A 15,934-nucleotide genomic window follows, 5' to 3' on the forward strand; every position below is an offset into this window, starting at 1 on the left:
AGATACAACGGCATTGGGAAAAAAGCCAGTTAGGACTGTTTTTCACACTTACGACGGTTGCAGCACCCCCATGGCCAGGCAATCAAAATTCGTTGGTTTGTTATGTACAACAAAGAAAAATGTATAATAAAAATATTTTTTTTAAAGAAAAAAATTCAGATGTTTGGCAGCAGACTCGTATTTATGACGGTTGGGGTGTCCCTGCCTGGGTCACATGATCCCCTTTTGTGGGGGGAAGTCAGATTCACTTAACAACCGTGTTACTCACTCTACAACAGCTGTGATTCACTTAACAACTGGGGCCAGAAAGTTCGTAAAATGGGGCGACATTCACTGAACAATGGACTCGGCTCAATTGTGGTCGTAAGTCGAGGACAACCTGCATTTCTCTAGACTCTGGACAGGAGGAAGCTTGACGGTCTTCCTTGGCTCAGCTCATCCACCAGTTAAGCCCACCGTCTCCCCCGCCCTGCCAGGCTCCCGTCCCAGACACTCCTTTGACGTACCCAGCGTGCCAACTTCGGTGCCAATCGCCTCCACCACGAAGTCCGCGGACTTGCCCACCATGCCGGTTTCCAGACCGGGCCCCCAAGCCCGAACCTTCTGCAGCCCAGCTTCCGGTGCCACCTGTACTTCAAAGGGACTGAAAAGAAGAAAGGAAGGGTTGGGTCTAGTGGTTAAAGCACCAGGCTAGAAACCAGGTGACAGTGAGTTCTAGTCCTACCTTAAGCACAAAAGATAGGTGGGTGACTTGGGCCAGTAACTGGGGGACTGGGAGTTCTAGTCCCGCCTTAGGCATGACGGCCGGCTGGGTGACTTTGGACCAATCATCGGGAGACTGAGAGTTCTAGCCCCGTTTTAGGCATGAAAGCCAGCTGGGTGGCTTTGGATCAATCACCAGGAGATCGGGAGTTCTAGTCCTATCTTCAGCACAAAAGATAGGTAGGATGACTTGGGCCAGTAACTGGGGGACTGGGAATTCTAGTCCTGCCTTAGACATGACAGCCAGGTGGGTGACTTTGGACCAATCACCGAGAAATGGTGAGTTCTAGCTCCGCCTTAGGCATGAAACCTGGCCGGGTGGCTTTGGACCAATCACCAGGAGACGGGGAGTTCTAGGGACACTGCACTAGAAGCGTAAGACGGGGGGGGGGGGGCTTCAGTAGAGTGGTTGCGGGTCTCAAGACCGAAATCTGCCCTTGCAGGTTGGCCTACCTCCTCGGAATGGCGTGGCCCCCCCACGTAATCGACACCACGTATTTTCCGGGCACTTTGGGGTAATATTCACACTCGTAAACCCCGTCACCGACATCTCGCACCTTCACCGGCTCCTCTGTTCCTTCTGGGGGGAAAAGCACAACAACTTTGTTAAAGCATCCCTCCGTACAAATGAGCGAGCCTTCGGATTCCTTTTGAAGCATCGCTAAGTAAGGAAAGGAGACCACTAGGAGATCCCTGGGGGGGAGGATCAAGCTTCAGGGTCTTCGTAGCAACGTATGAAAGCAGCCGTAGCTTTTTTTTTTTCAGCTAAAAAAAAGCCACGTGGGTTTACAATAATTTGGCTACAGGAAGTCCTCGACTTGGGACCGTTTGCTTAGTGACAGTTGAAGTGACAACGGCACTGGAAAAACAGGGACCCGGGGGGGGGGTGTCACTCGAATCCCTTTTGCGACCTCCTGACAAGCGAAGTCCACAGGAGAGCCAGATTCACTTAACAACAGCGTGACTGATTTCACAGCTGCGGTGATTCCCTTAACAACGGTGGCAAGAAAAGTCGTAAAATGGGGCAAAACTCACTTCACACTTGTCTCACTGAGCAACATAAATCGCAACTGAGCCATTTGAAATTGCTCACTTAGTAACATAAATTGCGACATGAATTCTGGAACTCAGTTTTGGTCGTAAGTCGAGGACTACCGGGGACATTTCTTGCAACTCCGAGACCACTGTGAGATGCCTTGTGAGAGAAGGAGAAAGAAACTCATAACTTACTTGGCCCCTTGACCAGCACCTTGAGTTCGCCTGTGCCGGCTCCCTTGGTGTAAACCTTGAAGTCCGCCACCTCCTTCACGCGCACCCCCTTTGGCTGGAGACCCCGGCCCATGGCCCGGCAGGCGCTGGGGCTGCAAGCTGTCAAGGGGACAAAACATATCTGTCAGAAGGAGAGAAAAGAGGGAGGGGAGGGGAGGGGAGAAGAAAAAGGGTATGGGAAGTAAAGGAAGGGGAGAGGAAAGAAAGAAAGAAAAAAGGAAGAGGAAGAAGAGGAAGAGAAGAGGAAGAGAAGAAAAAAGACGAAGAGAAGAGGAAGAGAAGAAAAAGAGAAAGAGAAGAGAATATAGGATATAGGATTTACAACATAGCAGAGAAAAGAGAAGAGAAGAGGAGGAGGAGAGGAAGAGAAGAATAGAAAAGAAAAGAGAAGAGGAAGAAAAGAGATGCGAAGAGGAAGGAAAGAAGAGATGAGATGAGATGAGATGAGAAGAGAATATAGTATACAGAATTTGGAACATAGCATAGAAAAGAGAAGAGGAGAAGGAGAGGAAGAGAAGAAAAGAGAAGAGAAGAGGAAGGGAAGAGAAGAAAAGAGCAAGTGAAGAGAATATAGTATATAGAATTTAGAATATAGTAAAGAGAAGAGAAGAGAAGGGAGAGGAGAGGTTGGGTCACTGCGTGGATGGATGGATGGAGGGGAAGGAAGACACTTCCTGAAACACCCCAAAATTGTGCTGCTAGAATTCACCCAGCACCACAAAGAGACTTGGAAGAACCAAACCAGATTCGCACCCGGGGCCAAGCAGCAGGCCCCTACGCACCCCGCCTGAGAGGCCAGTGCCCTTAGCAGAAGGAGAGAGAAGAGGCCTGGGCGGAGGTGAAGGGAAGGACGGCAGTTCTGGACTTACCTCCGTTCGTTTAGTGACCGTTTGAAGTTACAATGGCCCTGAAAAAAGGGACTTAGCCCTGTTTTGCCCAAGATCATTGCAACTGTCACGTGATCAAAATTCAGACACTTGGCAACTGACTCACATTTATGATGGTCCCAATGTCTCAGGATCACATGATCCCTTTTTGTGATCTTCTGACAAGCAAAGTCAAGGGGGAAGGCAGGTTCATTTAACAACTGCTGTGGTTCAGTTAGCAACTGGGGCAAGAGAAGGAGGGATGGAGGGAGGAAGAGAGGAAGGAAGAGAGGAAGGAAGAAGGAAAGAATGGGAAGGAGGGAAGGAAGGAAGAATAGGAAGAAGGGAAGGAATGGAAGGAGGAAAAAATGGGAAGGAAGGAGGAAAGAATGGGGAGGAGGGAAAGAAGGAAGGAGGAAAGAATGGGGAGGAGGGAAAGAAGGAAGGGAGGGAGAGAAGGAGGAAAGAATGGGAAGAAGGAAAAGAAGGAAGGAGGAAAGAATGGGGAGGAGGGAAAGAAGGAAGGAAGGATTTTTCCAGCTCCCCCCAAAAAAGGAAAAAGAGAGGGATGGAAAGTTATGATGGGATTAGCAATTATTCAGGATGAGAGAAGGACTGACGAGAGGAGAGAGAAAACTGCAGGAGGAGAGAGGGGAGGCGGTCAAAGGAGCCAGACCCCCCCCATCCCCAAGAGGTCGGCCCCAAAGATGGCCAATTGCTGGGCTCCAGGCCAGGGTTGGGGGTGGGGGGTCCTCAGCTCATGCCATGCAGGGCACTAAGTCACAGCACCAGCCAATAGCACAACGTGAGCATGCCAAGGAAACCCCGCCCCCTTGTAGCAGTCCACCCTATCAACAGGCAGCGAGGTCGAATCATGCCACCCCCACCCCCACCTCCTTTTTCCAAACAAAACCACCAATACAGGCAGTCCTCGACTTACGACCACAATCCAGCCCAAGATTTCCATTGCTAAGTGAGAAGGTTGTTAAGCAAATGTTGGCCCCTTTTACGACCTTTCTTGTTGCAGTCCTTAAGCAAATCCCTGCCTAAATTAGTCACACGGTTGTTAAGTGAATCTGGCTCCCACCTTTGGATTACGCTCGTCAGAAGGTCACAAAAGGGGATCGCGTGACCCCTGAGGACACTGCCACCGTCATAAATATGAGTCAGTGGCCCGGAGCGTCCAAATTTTGATAAGGATGCTGCTAAAAAGGTCCTAAGTCACTTTGTTTAGTGCCATTGTAACCTTTGAACGGTCACTAAATGAACAGTCGTAAGTTGAGGACTACTGTTCTGACCGAGGCTTCCCAAGAGCATGAAGCCAACTCCTGGTCCCGACAAAAAACCCTTTTATTAATTCTCTGTGAATTCTGCTCCTTCACCTCCAGCAAAGTCTTTCAAAGGAGGATTTACGGTCACAGACCTTCTCTGGCTTGGAGAGCTGCCAGGCCGATATCTGCAGAACTTGGCCAGGAGCCTCAGAGAGTCAGGAACCAATGAAGCGAATTAATGGTCTCCTGCAAGCTCCACTCCCCTGTCGCTCCCCTTTTATTTCCTCTGGGAGGGGCCATTCATTGTCCACCTGTGGCCTTCCTCCCAAGTCCACCCCTGTTCTTTAGCTCTTCCCTTCGTCTGGCAACTCTGCGCATGCGCACACTGGGAACAGGCCCCAGCTGTTCTTCTGCCTCACTCATGTCTGACTCTGAAGGCAGCTGATAACTGTCAGACGGCTCTGGCCCCCTCTCTTCCCCTGACACAGAGTCCACACCAGAGCCCTCCCCAGACTCCAGGACTGGCCTGGGTTCCTCCTCAACCTCCCCACTGTCCGAATCTGCTGCCACCTCCGCTGACCGCTGGAGGGCCATAACAAAATGGGCTTCTGGGGTCCTGGGTGGCCTTCACTCCTTTTGGCTTCCTAGATCAGCATTTTAAGCCACCGGTCCCCGATCTTCGTGAACCAGCATGGTGGAGGAAGGGGATGCTTTTGTGTGAGTGTGAGCACCTGCCACTCCCGCAGATGGAGCTTTGCAAGCTTGCTGTGCATGTTTGCTGCAGCCTGGAAATGGCCCCCAGCCTGGGATTGGGGACTCTGCTTTAAGCAACTTTAAGATGGGTGGACTTCAACTCCCAGAATCCCCCAGCCAGCCATTCCCAGGTATTCTGGGAGTTGAAGCCCACAAGTCTTAATGTTGCCAAGTTTGAAGATTTATCCTGTGGAATTCTGGGAGTTGAAGTCCGCCCATCTTTGAGCGAGGATGCCCTGGATCGTGCAAACATTTCCCAACCTCTCTAAACTCTGCCAGGGTGGCTTAAACCTCCGTTTTAAAAACACCGGGAAACCTTTGCATCTAACCTAACCCTGGCTCACCATCCTGGCTAGGAAGGAAACCAGCATCCCCCGGAAAAACTCACCCATGCCATGCTCTCCCCGATCCACCCATGCCAAAAGATGCTCAAGTGTGCAGAAGGCAAGCCAAGTGGGCATTTACTAACTTGGTTTGTGCGGCTTGGGCAGAGTGGGGGGTGGCATTTTCCTGGCATCGGCGGGCGGGGTACAGACGGACTGAGGGATGATCTGAATGGGGGAGACGCCGGGCGGGGGGGCAGGAGGAGGCGCTGCAGGGGCCGGAGGGAAGAGAGAAGGGTTAATAAGGGGGGCGGAGGAGGTGAGTGGACCCCAGGGGGTTTGTGGCCAGAAGCTTGTTTGGGGAGCAGAGAACGGAGACCCCCCCCCTCAAAAGCAAAAGGGCTCAGCCGGAAGGGAAGGCACTGGTCTCCGGCCTCAGTTGGCCCATCTGTGAAATGGGAACATTGATCTCCCTTAAAGGAGGGGTCTCCAAACTTGGCAACTTTAAGACTTGAACTTGAAGTCCACAAGTCTTAAAGTTGCTAAGTTAGAGAATTCTGGGAGTTGAAGTCCACAAGTCTTAAAGTTGCTAAGTTAGAGAATTCTGGGAGTTGAAGTCCACACGTCTTAAACTTGCCAAGTTTGAAGACCGGTGCCCTAAAGCCTGCACAGAACAGCAATCCTGTACCTTGCCAGGTTTCTGGACCGGCAGGTGGGAAGAGAGAGGGATGGTTTACACGTGAGAAACAGACGAGCATGCACACGCCCGCAGCTCCATTTGCACGAGCGATGGGCACGCCCGCACGCCATTCACACAAGTGAAGCTGTGGGCGTGCACGCCCTTGCTGGCTGCTTGCACAAGCTCACCCATCGCTTCCACGGCCCTGTTTCAAACAGGCCAGGACCCCTAGGAATTGGGGAGCCCTGTCATAGCTCGTTCCAAGTTGAGGATTGCCTCTGAGCATGTATAGAGGGCTTTTCTTCACCTGGGTGTAACCTGCTCCATGTTGGGTTTTTTCCCCCAAAAAATGTCTTGCTACCTGACCCTCTGACACGAGAAATGCATTTTACACCCAGACAAAAAGTCACACAAGATATTTTCACTGGTCTATTTTAAGATGGGGGGTGGGGAGGGGGTAAAGTGTTTGGTATAATATTTGAATGTGAATTTTTGCGGGGGGGTATAGCATTTGTATGAGATTTATATTGTATGGAGGGGGGGGGGTGAAAAGGGGGAAAATTTGTTTGTACAAAACTCTTTTAATAAAAAAAAAAAAAAAAAAAAAAAAAGATATTTTCACTGGAAATTCAAAGAACGGTGAGCTGGTACAGGTAGTCCTTGACTTACGACCACAAGGGAGCCTGCCTGTTGTTAAGTGAATCTGGCTTCCCTCTTTGCTGGTCGGGAACAGGGAATCACGCGGCCGTCATAAATATGAGCCTGCGTCCAAATCACGTGACCACGGGGAGGCTGCAACGGTCGTAAGTGTGCAAAAACCATCACTTTTTTCAGTGCCGTTTAGTGACTTTAAACGGACACTAAATTAGCCGTCGTAAGCCGAGGACTACCTGTAATTGGGGGGAAATGTTTTGCAAGTGAGAAAACGGGCGTGAAAAAGAGCTGTGACGAATGTACCTCCAGGCGTTTCCAAGGGAAAGTTTGGAAATCTAGGAAAAATATTTGTGCAGGGTGAGGTCGCACAACGCAGGAAGCACCAATGTGTCAGCGGTTCCTGTTTTCCCCTGCAGGAAGGCCGGGGATGATGGGCAGCTCCCGGGTCGATCCCAGGAAGGGGGGGGAAGCAAAGCAGAGCTAAAATTGCTCCCCTGCAGGGGCCACAAACACCAAAATTTTGCAGCTGGGGATGAAGGTTGCTGAAGGTATTTGGGCACAACGGAGAGAGATGGAAGAGAGGATTCGGAAGAGGATGATTTGAGTACAGGTAGTCCTCGACTTATGACCATTCACTTAGTGACTGTTCAAAGTTACAAAGTGACTTACGACCGTTTTTTCATGCTTATGACCGTTGGGGCATTCTCACTATCGGAATTCAAAGGCTTCGCAACTGTCTCACATTTATGACGGTCTGCTGAGTCCCCGGGAGGGGGGGGCTGTCCCATGATCCCCTTTTGTGATCTTCTGACAAGAAAAGTCAAAGGGGAAGCCGGATTCACTTAGCGACCGTGTTTCTAATTTAACCACTGAAGGGATTCGCTGAACAACGGTGGCAAGAAAGGTCGTGAAATGGGGCAAAACTCACTGAGCAGACGTCTCACTCAGCAACGTAGATTTCAAGCTCAATTGCGGTTGTAAGGCTTCCCCACCATCCAACCCTGAGCCACAAATACACAAAGTCCTCGAGTTACGACCCCAATCGAGCCCAAGTTTGCCACGGCTAAGCAAGGCAAATTGTTAAGTGACTTTCGCCCCCATTTTATGACATTCCCTTGCCACGGTTGTTAAGTGAATCACTGCCATGGTGAAGTCGGTAACATGGTTGTTAAGTGAATCTGGATTCCCTGTGGACTTTGCTGGTCAGAAGGTCGCAAGACTGGATCGCATGACCTCAGGACTGTCATAAATATGAACCCCTTGCCAACCGTCAGAATTTTGAACAGGTGGCCATGGGGACATTGCCACGGTCGTAAGTGTGAAAAGCGCTCCTAAGTCCCTTTTTTTCAGTGCCGTTGCAACTTTGAACGGTCACTAAACGAACCATCGTAAGTCGAGGACTACCTGTGCTCTCTTTTATCAGTAGAACGGGTCTCCATCGTGCTAAGAAATCTCCCTTCTTCTCCCGCATGGAAACGGGGAGGGGGAGGGGAGGGGGCTTAGCTTTGACAGAGGAGCGTCCATTAAGACAGGAGTCCACAACCCTGGGACGTGGCCCAATCCTGGTCCGTGGCTTGTTCAGAATCGGGCTGCAGAAGCAGTGGGCGAGCACTTGTGCAGCTCCACTTACAGGAGCCGGGGGCATTTGTGCAGGTGTGCAAAGCTGCATTCGCACAGATGGAGCTGTGTGCGGTACGCATACACTCGTGTGCAACCATCTCCTCTCCTGGATCCAGTGGTGAAATGCAATTTTTTTTACTACTGGTTCTGTGGGCGTGGCTTGGTGGGCGTGGCTGGGGAAGGATACTGCAAAATCCCCATTCCCTCCTGATCAGCTGGCACTTGGGAGGCAGAGGATAGATGGGGGCGGGGGGGGGGCCAGCCAGAGGTGGTATTTGCCGGTTCTCCAAACTACTCAAAAGTTCCGCTACTGGTTCTCCAGAACCGGTCAGAACCTGCTGGATTTCACCCCTGCCTGGAAACATCAGTTTTCAAACCCAGAAATGTTGGGGACCACGGCGTTATGATAACGGTGCGAATTTGTGGTGGCGGCCATCCCCAATCGTGTTGCACCTTCTCCCCAAGGGGAGCAGACGGTCTCCCTCCAACAACAACTCTGCGAGGTAGATCTGATGGAGAGGTTATTGACCAGATCACTTTGGTCGCCTGTGTCAGCCCCTCCACCCACCCCCCGTTTGGACCTGGGCCTCCACCCAGAAGATCTGGAGATCTTCCAACGGCCACCTCTAGTCCTCTGTTGCTTGGATGAGCTTGGCCGGTCCTCTCCACAGGGGTGGGGTGGGGGGCTGCCGGTTTAGTGGTCAGGAGGTCATTAGAGATGGCAAACAAGCACGGTGGGGGAGCCAGTGGGAAGAGAAAGGAGACAGGGGGGGAGGGAGGGGACCCCAGAAGAGCTGGGGAGGGGAGGGGGGCTGACTTACCTTCTGCCACGTTGACCGTGAAGGGGCTTTTGGGGATCTGAGCCCCCGCAAAGGTCACGTAGATGGTGTGAGGACCCTCCAGGACGGGCCGATAAGTGCAGCGGAAAATATTGTCGCCTTTGTCTTCCAAGACCACTTCCACCGTGTCCCGCCGTCCCTGGGGGTCCACGATCACCACCCCCACGTCACCAGCCCCTGCCCCTACAGACGGAAGACACACACACACCCGTTAGCTACCTGAATCTTTTTTTGTTTTTTAATGACCTCGGAATCCCTTGCACCGGGGTAGACTCAGGGCAACTGAATGGAGCTGTTTATGGCCAGATGCCCTTCCTGTTGCCAGGGTTGAGTTTTGTTCAGCAGATATACACTCATTGTGTCCAGAGAGAGGAATAACTGCTGCTACCTAGGATCGAACTCACAGCCTCCTGATTGTGAGGCAAGAGCTCCACCTCTAGGCCACCGCACCCCTCGTTAGCTGCCTGAATTGCTTATGAGATTTCTTCTGACACCCCTCCCCCCAAATTTAGACAGGTAATCCTCCACTTACAACAACGGGCAAGACCAAAAGTTCCATTGCTAAGCAAGTAAGTCGCACCTGATTTTGCGACCATTTTTGTTGCGGTTGTTAAGCAAATCACTGCAGCGGTTACAAGAATCCGCTGGTCGTTAAGTGAGTCCAGCTTCCCTTGCTGACTTTTCTTTTTAGAAGCCGGCTAGAAAGGCGATCATGTGACTCCCGGATACTACAACCCTCATAAATACATCCCAATGACCAAAGAGCCCGGAATTTTGATCCTGTGACTGTAGGGATGTTTTGACGGTCATAAGTTTGAGGACTGGTCATTAGTGGCTTCAAACGATCGCTAAGTGAATTGTTGTAAGTCGAGGATTATTAGGCAAAGCATTGTGCCCTCTTCCTGTTTGCCCTACCCGACGTAACCAGCCCTTACCTGCAGTGTAGATGTCGAAGTAAGTGGGTTTGTTGGCCACATTTCCCACGGGCTCCAGGCCCGGTCCACGGGCGGTCACCTTGCTGGCGTCCCCGAGCGCCATGCCCACGTTGACTTCAAAGGGGCTCCGATCAATATTTTGGCCGGCAAAAAGGACAGTGACCTGGAACAGCAGAGGGGGGAAATCAGGAAATACTCAGCAAAGAGCGAGAAACTGACTTGGACTCAAGACTGTAAGCCAGAAGGAAAAGCCACGTCGACTTACGATCGTCATGGAACTGGCCCCCCTCGTGACAGTTATAAATCAGGACTCGCGGGTGACCCAACCTGATTTTTATGACCTTTTCTGCAGTGGCCGTTAAGCAAATGCTGCAGTCATTAAGTGAACCAATGGTTCTCTAGGGGCTGGCTTGGCTGAAAACTAGGAATAAATACCAATTTTCGACAAAGCTGCTGTAAAGAAGCAGTCACAATGACACCTCGGAGGGGAGTGTACATACCCTTCTTTCCCCCAAAGTAAGATCCAGTTGGGAAATAATCCCTGGCAAAGTGATGGTGAACCCTTGGGACGTGTGGCAGAGGTGACACACAGAGCCCTCCCTGTGGGCACGGGCACCGTCGACAACTGGTCTTGGCGGGTGCCAGAGCACCAGGAAACAGCCAAAAAAACGACCCCAAAAACATGCTGTTTTCCACACTGTTTTCAGGCTGTTTTGGGGGGATTTTTCTGGCAGTTTTTGGGCTGTTTTGTTGAACATTGTGGCTCTGAAAATGGCTCAAAATGTTGTAAGTGTGAAACGGTTGTAAGTGTGAAAAACGGTCGTAAATCACTTTTTCCCGTGCCATCGTAAATGTTGAACGGTCACTCAAGGGATGCTGGGGAATCTGCATTTTGTGGTCTGCATTTTTTTAAGTCTGCAGAGGTCACCCCGTCCTTCCGGCCACCCCACCCGCCCCGGGACGGTCATCTCACCTTGTGTAAGCCAGCCACTTTGGGCACGTAGGAGACGGAATAAGTCCGATTCTTGTCGTTGTTGGCAACCACTTTGGCCTGGGGGAGGAAAGAAACAGGGAGGGGGCATTACCCAGCCGTGCTAGCAGGTTGTGCCAACAGCTGCCGCCTGTCGCTCAGCACAAGCTCCGGACTTCCCCCACTCCTTTGCCTAGATGCCTGCAGAGTCACAGCCCAGGCGGATGCCAACGTCACCCTGTCTGGCATGGAGGGAGGAGGGTGCCCTTTTTCCTGGGCATTGCGTGGAAGGATGGGAGTCTTTGAGTGCCAGAACAATTAATCCGTGGAACAGCTTGCCACCAGACGTTGTGGGTGGTCTAACACTGGAGGTTTTTGAGAAGAGATGGGATAGCCACTTGTCTGGGATGGTCTAAGGGGGCTAGACTAGAAGGCCTCCAGGGTTCCTTCCACCCCTGTGATTTTGTTACTCGGTGTGTCTTCTGCCAACGGGCGATGCCAGCCTGCCCACAGCAGCTTCCATCTCTTGGAGCCCTTAGGGGGAAGTGACGGATTGGCTTAAAAACCCTTTTATTTATTTCAAATTCGAAAAGGAGATGTTTGTACAGGCAAAAGAGAGAAAGATCTCCAAGGGAAAGTGGGTGGGTGGGCTACCAGCAGAATAACAGCACAGCAGGATAACAGAGTTGGAAGGGACCTTGGAGGTCTTCTAGCCCAACCTGCTGCTCAAACAGGAGACCCTTTCATGCAGAACAACAGACTATCAGATTAACAATAACAGAATAATAACAGAACAGAACTAGAAAAGATAATATTAACAATAACAGAATACAAATAACAGAAGAACAAAAGACCAGACTATTGGAATAACAATAACAGAAGAAAAACAGCAGAATAACAGAATAATAAGAGCGGAATAAAAGAATAGAATAGCACAACTGGAAGGGACCTTTGAGGTCTTCTAGTCCAGCCCCTAGCTCAAGCAGGAGATCTTATATCACTCCAGACAAATGGCTGTCCAGTCTCTTCTTGAAAGCCTCCAGCGATGGAGCACCCACCACTTCTGGTGGCAAGTCGTTCCACCGGTTAAGGGGCTATTAGGGGTCAGACTCCCTGGCTGGGCAGGAGTTATAGGGCCTGTTGGGGAGGTGGCTGGGGGAGGCCAGCCCTGCCTGGGGCACACTCTGGGCACTGGGGGGGGGGGGCATACCTCCTCCGTGTGTCCCTCGGGGTCTTCGATGTAGACCAGCACTTCTCCCAAGCCTGCCTCGACAGTCTCCACTGTGAAATGGGCTGGTTTCAGCACCGTGTTTCCATGGGGTTCAATACCTGGGGAAGAAGGTGAGACAGGTGCGTGAAGGGCAGCCTTGGCTCCAGAAGAGGGGGAGAGGGAGGGAGGGAGGGGGAGGAGGAGGAGGGGAAGGAGAAACGAAGACAAAGGAATGGGAGTAGAAGAAGAAGGGAAGCAGGAAAGGGGGAGGAAGAAGAAGGGAAAGGAAAAAGAGGAAAAGGGGAAGGAAGGAAGAAGGGAAAGGAAAGCAGGAAAGGAAGGGGAAGAGGAGGAAGGGAAGGGAAAATGGGAGGGAGGGAGGGAGGGGGAGAGAAGGGGGGGAAGGGAAAGAGGAAAAGGGAGGGAGGTGAGAGGGAGGGAGAGAAGGAAGGAAGGAAGGAAAAAGAAAGAAAGGAAATAAGGAAGGAAGGAAAGAAGAGAGGGAGAGAAGGGAAAGGGGGAAATGGGAAGGAGAGAAGGGAGGAAGGAGAGAGATGAGTAAGGAAGGAAGGAAGGAAAGAAGGAAAGAAAGGAGGGAGTGAGGAAGGGAGAGAGGGGAAAGGAGGAAAAGGGAGGGAGGGAAGGAGAGAGAGGAAGGAAGGAAAAAAGGAAGGGAGGAAGGGGAGGGACGAGAAAACTGAAACTTGGAACTTGGCTCGCTGACTTGCTAAAATAGCAAGATCGGCTGAGCCGACAGAGGGAGGGAGGGAGGGAGGGAGGAGGCAACTATCCCCCCATCGTTTGACCCTTCTGGGTTCTGGGACCCTCGACCCCCCCCCCTCTTTCTCCCCCCCCCCCCAGGGCTGCTTACCAGGCCCATACGCCTTGGCCTTCTTGGGGTTGACCTGCTTGGAGTTCAGGGGGGCTCCGGGTTTGAGTTTGGCTTTGGGGAACTGCGAGAGGTAGGTCATGACCGAATGCTCGTCCACGTTGGGGTCCACAATCTCTTCGGGGGCAATCACCTGCAAAGAGAAGACACATCGATTCGGGGGGATTCGGAGGAGGCGCCCCGTTTTTCCCCAGCAAGCATAATACGGTTAAACCTGTTGGATTTCCACCTGCCCCATGCAAAGTTCCCGGGAGCCCTGCCTTCCCCCTTCCCTGAGGGCTTCCCCAGGAGGTTCCCCTTCCTGGTGCCAGGATCTTCTGCCCCCCCCGCCCCCCCCCACCCTCCCAGTCTCCCCCCAATCTCCAAGGGGTACCTGAGGGACCCCCAGCCAGTCGTCAGCCTGCTGCATGGCTTCGCGGGCGTTCTCCACCGGCTGCCTGGGGTCCCAGGTCTCCCAGTCTGGGCAGAGGCCTGGAAGGGAAAGAAAAGAGGGGGTCAGAGGGGGTCAGAGGGGCGGGGACACCTGAAAGACACCCCATGTCAACTGGGAAGGAGGCAGCCAGCAAGAGACCCTGGCTTGAAGTGGGGGGGGCAGGTATGGGAATCCACAGGGATTAGGTTAGGGGTTCAAATCCACCAGCAACCCTGGACATTGGCTGACTCTAAGGCGGGTCCTTCGCTCTCAGCCCAGCCTACCCTACAGGGTCGTTGTTCAGGGCAAAAATCAGAGGGCTGCACCCTGAGTCAATCGACGGCCAAAGGTTTGGTTCAGTTGGTTAAGTGAGCCCCTTCTTTGCCGAAGAATAGCAGAGACAGAGAAGGAAGGAAGGAAGGAAGGAAAGAAGGGAGGAAAGAAGGAGGGAGGGGGGAGGGAGGAAAAAGAGACACAAAAGTGAGAAGGAGAAAGTGGGAGTGAAGAGAAAGAAAGAGAGAAAGGAAGGAAGAGGGTAGGAAGGAAGAATGGAGGGGAGGAAGGAAGAAGGGAAGGAAGAAGGGGAGAGAAGGAAGGAATAAAGGAGGAAGAATGGATGGATGGTAGGAAGGGCAGGAGAGAGGGAAGGAGGGGGAGGGAGAGAAGGAGGGTGTATAGATGGATGATGATAGGAAGGAAAGAAAGAGAAAGAAAGAAAGAAAGAAAGAAAGAAAGAAAGAAAGAAAGAAGAAGGAAGGAAGGAAGAGGGAAGAAAAAGAGACAGAAGAAGTGAGAAAGAGAAAGTGAGAGAGAAGAGAAATAGAGAGAGAAAGGAAGAAAAAAAGAAAGAAAGAGGGAGGGAGGGAGGAAGGAAGGAAGGAAGGAAGGAAGGAAGGAAGGAAGGAAGGAAGGAAGGAGGGAAGGAAGGAAAGAAGGGTACATTTTTGACCCCCCCCCCCTCCCCATGGACTCTTCTGTACTCGAAGGTGGAGAAAAACTTTCAGACTAGATCCATTTTAGCCAGGATCTTTCTGCACACACACACCGATCCAGCGAGGCCTCTGAGCATGTCCAAATTTGGCCAGCTTTCCAAACTCTGTGTGTGCGTGTGTGTGCGTGTGTGCGTGCGTGTGTGCGTGTGTGTCTCGTCCGTGTCTCCAGGGCTATAAATCTGCTTCCAGATTGTTTAGATTGCAACCAAGACAGCCACCCGTGCAGCAGCGAGAGGGGAGAGGAAGGGAGGGAAGGGCAGAAAAAAGGGCAAGAGAAGAAGCAAAAGGCAAGAGAAGGGCAAACCCCTTCTGCTTGTCAAGTCCAGGATGGACAGATGGACAGCCCCCTGCCAACAAAACGGGTTTGTGTCCCAACCGAAGAGAATATTCCTGGCTCAAGGTTGAACTCTGGGGTCCTTGGTGCTCTCTTTGCAGACATTTTATGACCCAACTAGGTAACATCATCAGTGCTAGAAGGGGGTGAGGTTGGAGGAGGAGGAGGAGGAGGAGAATAAAAGAGTTGAAAGGGACCTTGGAGGTCTCCTACTCCAATCCCCTGCTCAGGCAGGAAACTTTATACCATTTCAGACAAATGGTTGTCCAATTTCTTAAAAACCTCCAGTGGAAGAGAAGGACAAAGCAGAGAAGGAGAAATTTCAGTGCTTCTCACTCTGGACAACTTTATGAGGGGGAGGGGACTTCAACTCCCAGAATTCCTCAGCCAGCATAGCTGGTTGGGGGAATTCTGGGAGTTGAAACCCCCCCCCCTAAAGTTGTCCAGAGTGAGAAATACTGATTTAAATCATCTCAGCAGCAGCTACCAGGAAACCCTGAAGTCAGCAAATTCCAGAGAGGGATATGTAAATCCTTGCCTGGATATGTGGAGGGAAAATATCCTTTTTGTGATCTCCCTGGGCTTTGTTTCTAACGTCACGAGAGAGGCATCCGGTCCCTTCCGGAATTTTCCATGCCGATGCGATTTTATAAGCCTTCTTATGGATTTTCTTTCTTGTCAAGCTAAGGGCAGGCTGAAACTGCTTATTTTGTTTGTTTATAACATTTAAAGGGTATCTCTGGGCAACTTACAATACAGGTGGTCCATTCGTTTAGTGACTGTTCGGAGTTGCAACAACCATTTTGGATGGATGATAAGGAAGGAAGGGGAGGAGAGAGGGAAGGAGGGGGAGGGAGAGAGCGAGGATGGATAGATGGATGATGAAGGAAGGAAGAATGAATGGAGGGAATGAAGGAAGGAAGGAAGGAAGGATGGAGAGAAGGAAGAATGGAAAGAAGTAGAAGGGATGGATGGATGGATGGATGGGAAGGAGAGAGAGAGAAGGAAGGAAGAATGGAGGGGAGGAAGGAAGGAGAAGGGATGGATGGATGGAAGGAAGGAAGGAAGATTAGGAAGGAAGGGAGGGAGAGAGGGAAGGAGGGGGAGGGAGAGAGCAAGTTTGGATAGATGGATGATGAAGGAAGGAAGGAAGAGT

The 15,934-nt window shown here is 51.5% G+C and overlaps 1 protein-coding gene across 6 annotated transcripts in view; it reads right to left on the minus strand.

Moving 5' to 3' along the window:
- Positions 1–15,934, minus strand: part of FLNC (filamin C) — an 83,177-nt gene that overhangs the window by 45,322 nt on the left and 21,921 nt on the right. For 3 of the 6 annotated variants that reach the window (XM_081956762.1, XM_081956765.1, XM_081956761.1), the window contains exons 3-12: positions 13,414–13,511; positions 13,023–13,173; positions 12,152–12,270; positions 10,945–11,022; positions 9,972–10,134; positions 9,019–9,219; positions 5,391–5,513; positions 1,993–2,130; positions 1,216–1,342; positions 507–643 (exon numbers count right to left, since the gene is read on the minus strand). In XM_081956762.1, coding sequence (XP_081812888.1) covers positions 507–643; positions 1,216–1,342; positions 1,993–2,130; positions 5,391–5,513; positions 9,019–9,219; positions 9,972–10,134; positions 10,945–11,022; positions 12,152–12,270; positions 13,023–13,173; positions 13,414–13,511 — 1,335 coding nt within the window. The remainder of the gene's footprint in view (positions 1–506; positions 644–1,215; positions 1,343–1,992; positions 2,131–5,390; positions 5,514–9,018; positions 9,220–9,971; positions 10,135–10,944; positions 11,023–12,151; positions 12,271–13,022; positions 13,174–13,413; positions 13,512–15,934) is intronic. The other 3 variants (XM_081956764.1, XM_081956766.1, XM_081956763.1) reach the window with 1 other exon arrangement.

Source organism: Natrix helvetica, assembly GCF_964273705.1.
Source record: "Natrix helvetica genome assembly, chromosome: 6".
NCBI classification, from domain to species: domain Eukaryota; kingdom Metazoa; phylum Chordata; class Lepidosauria; order Squamata; family Natricidae; genus Natrix; species Natrix helvetica.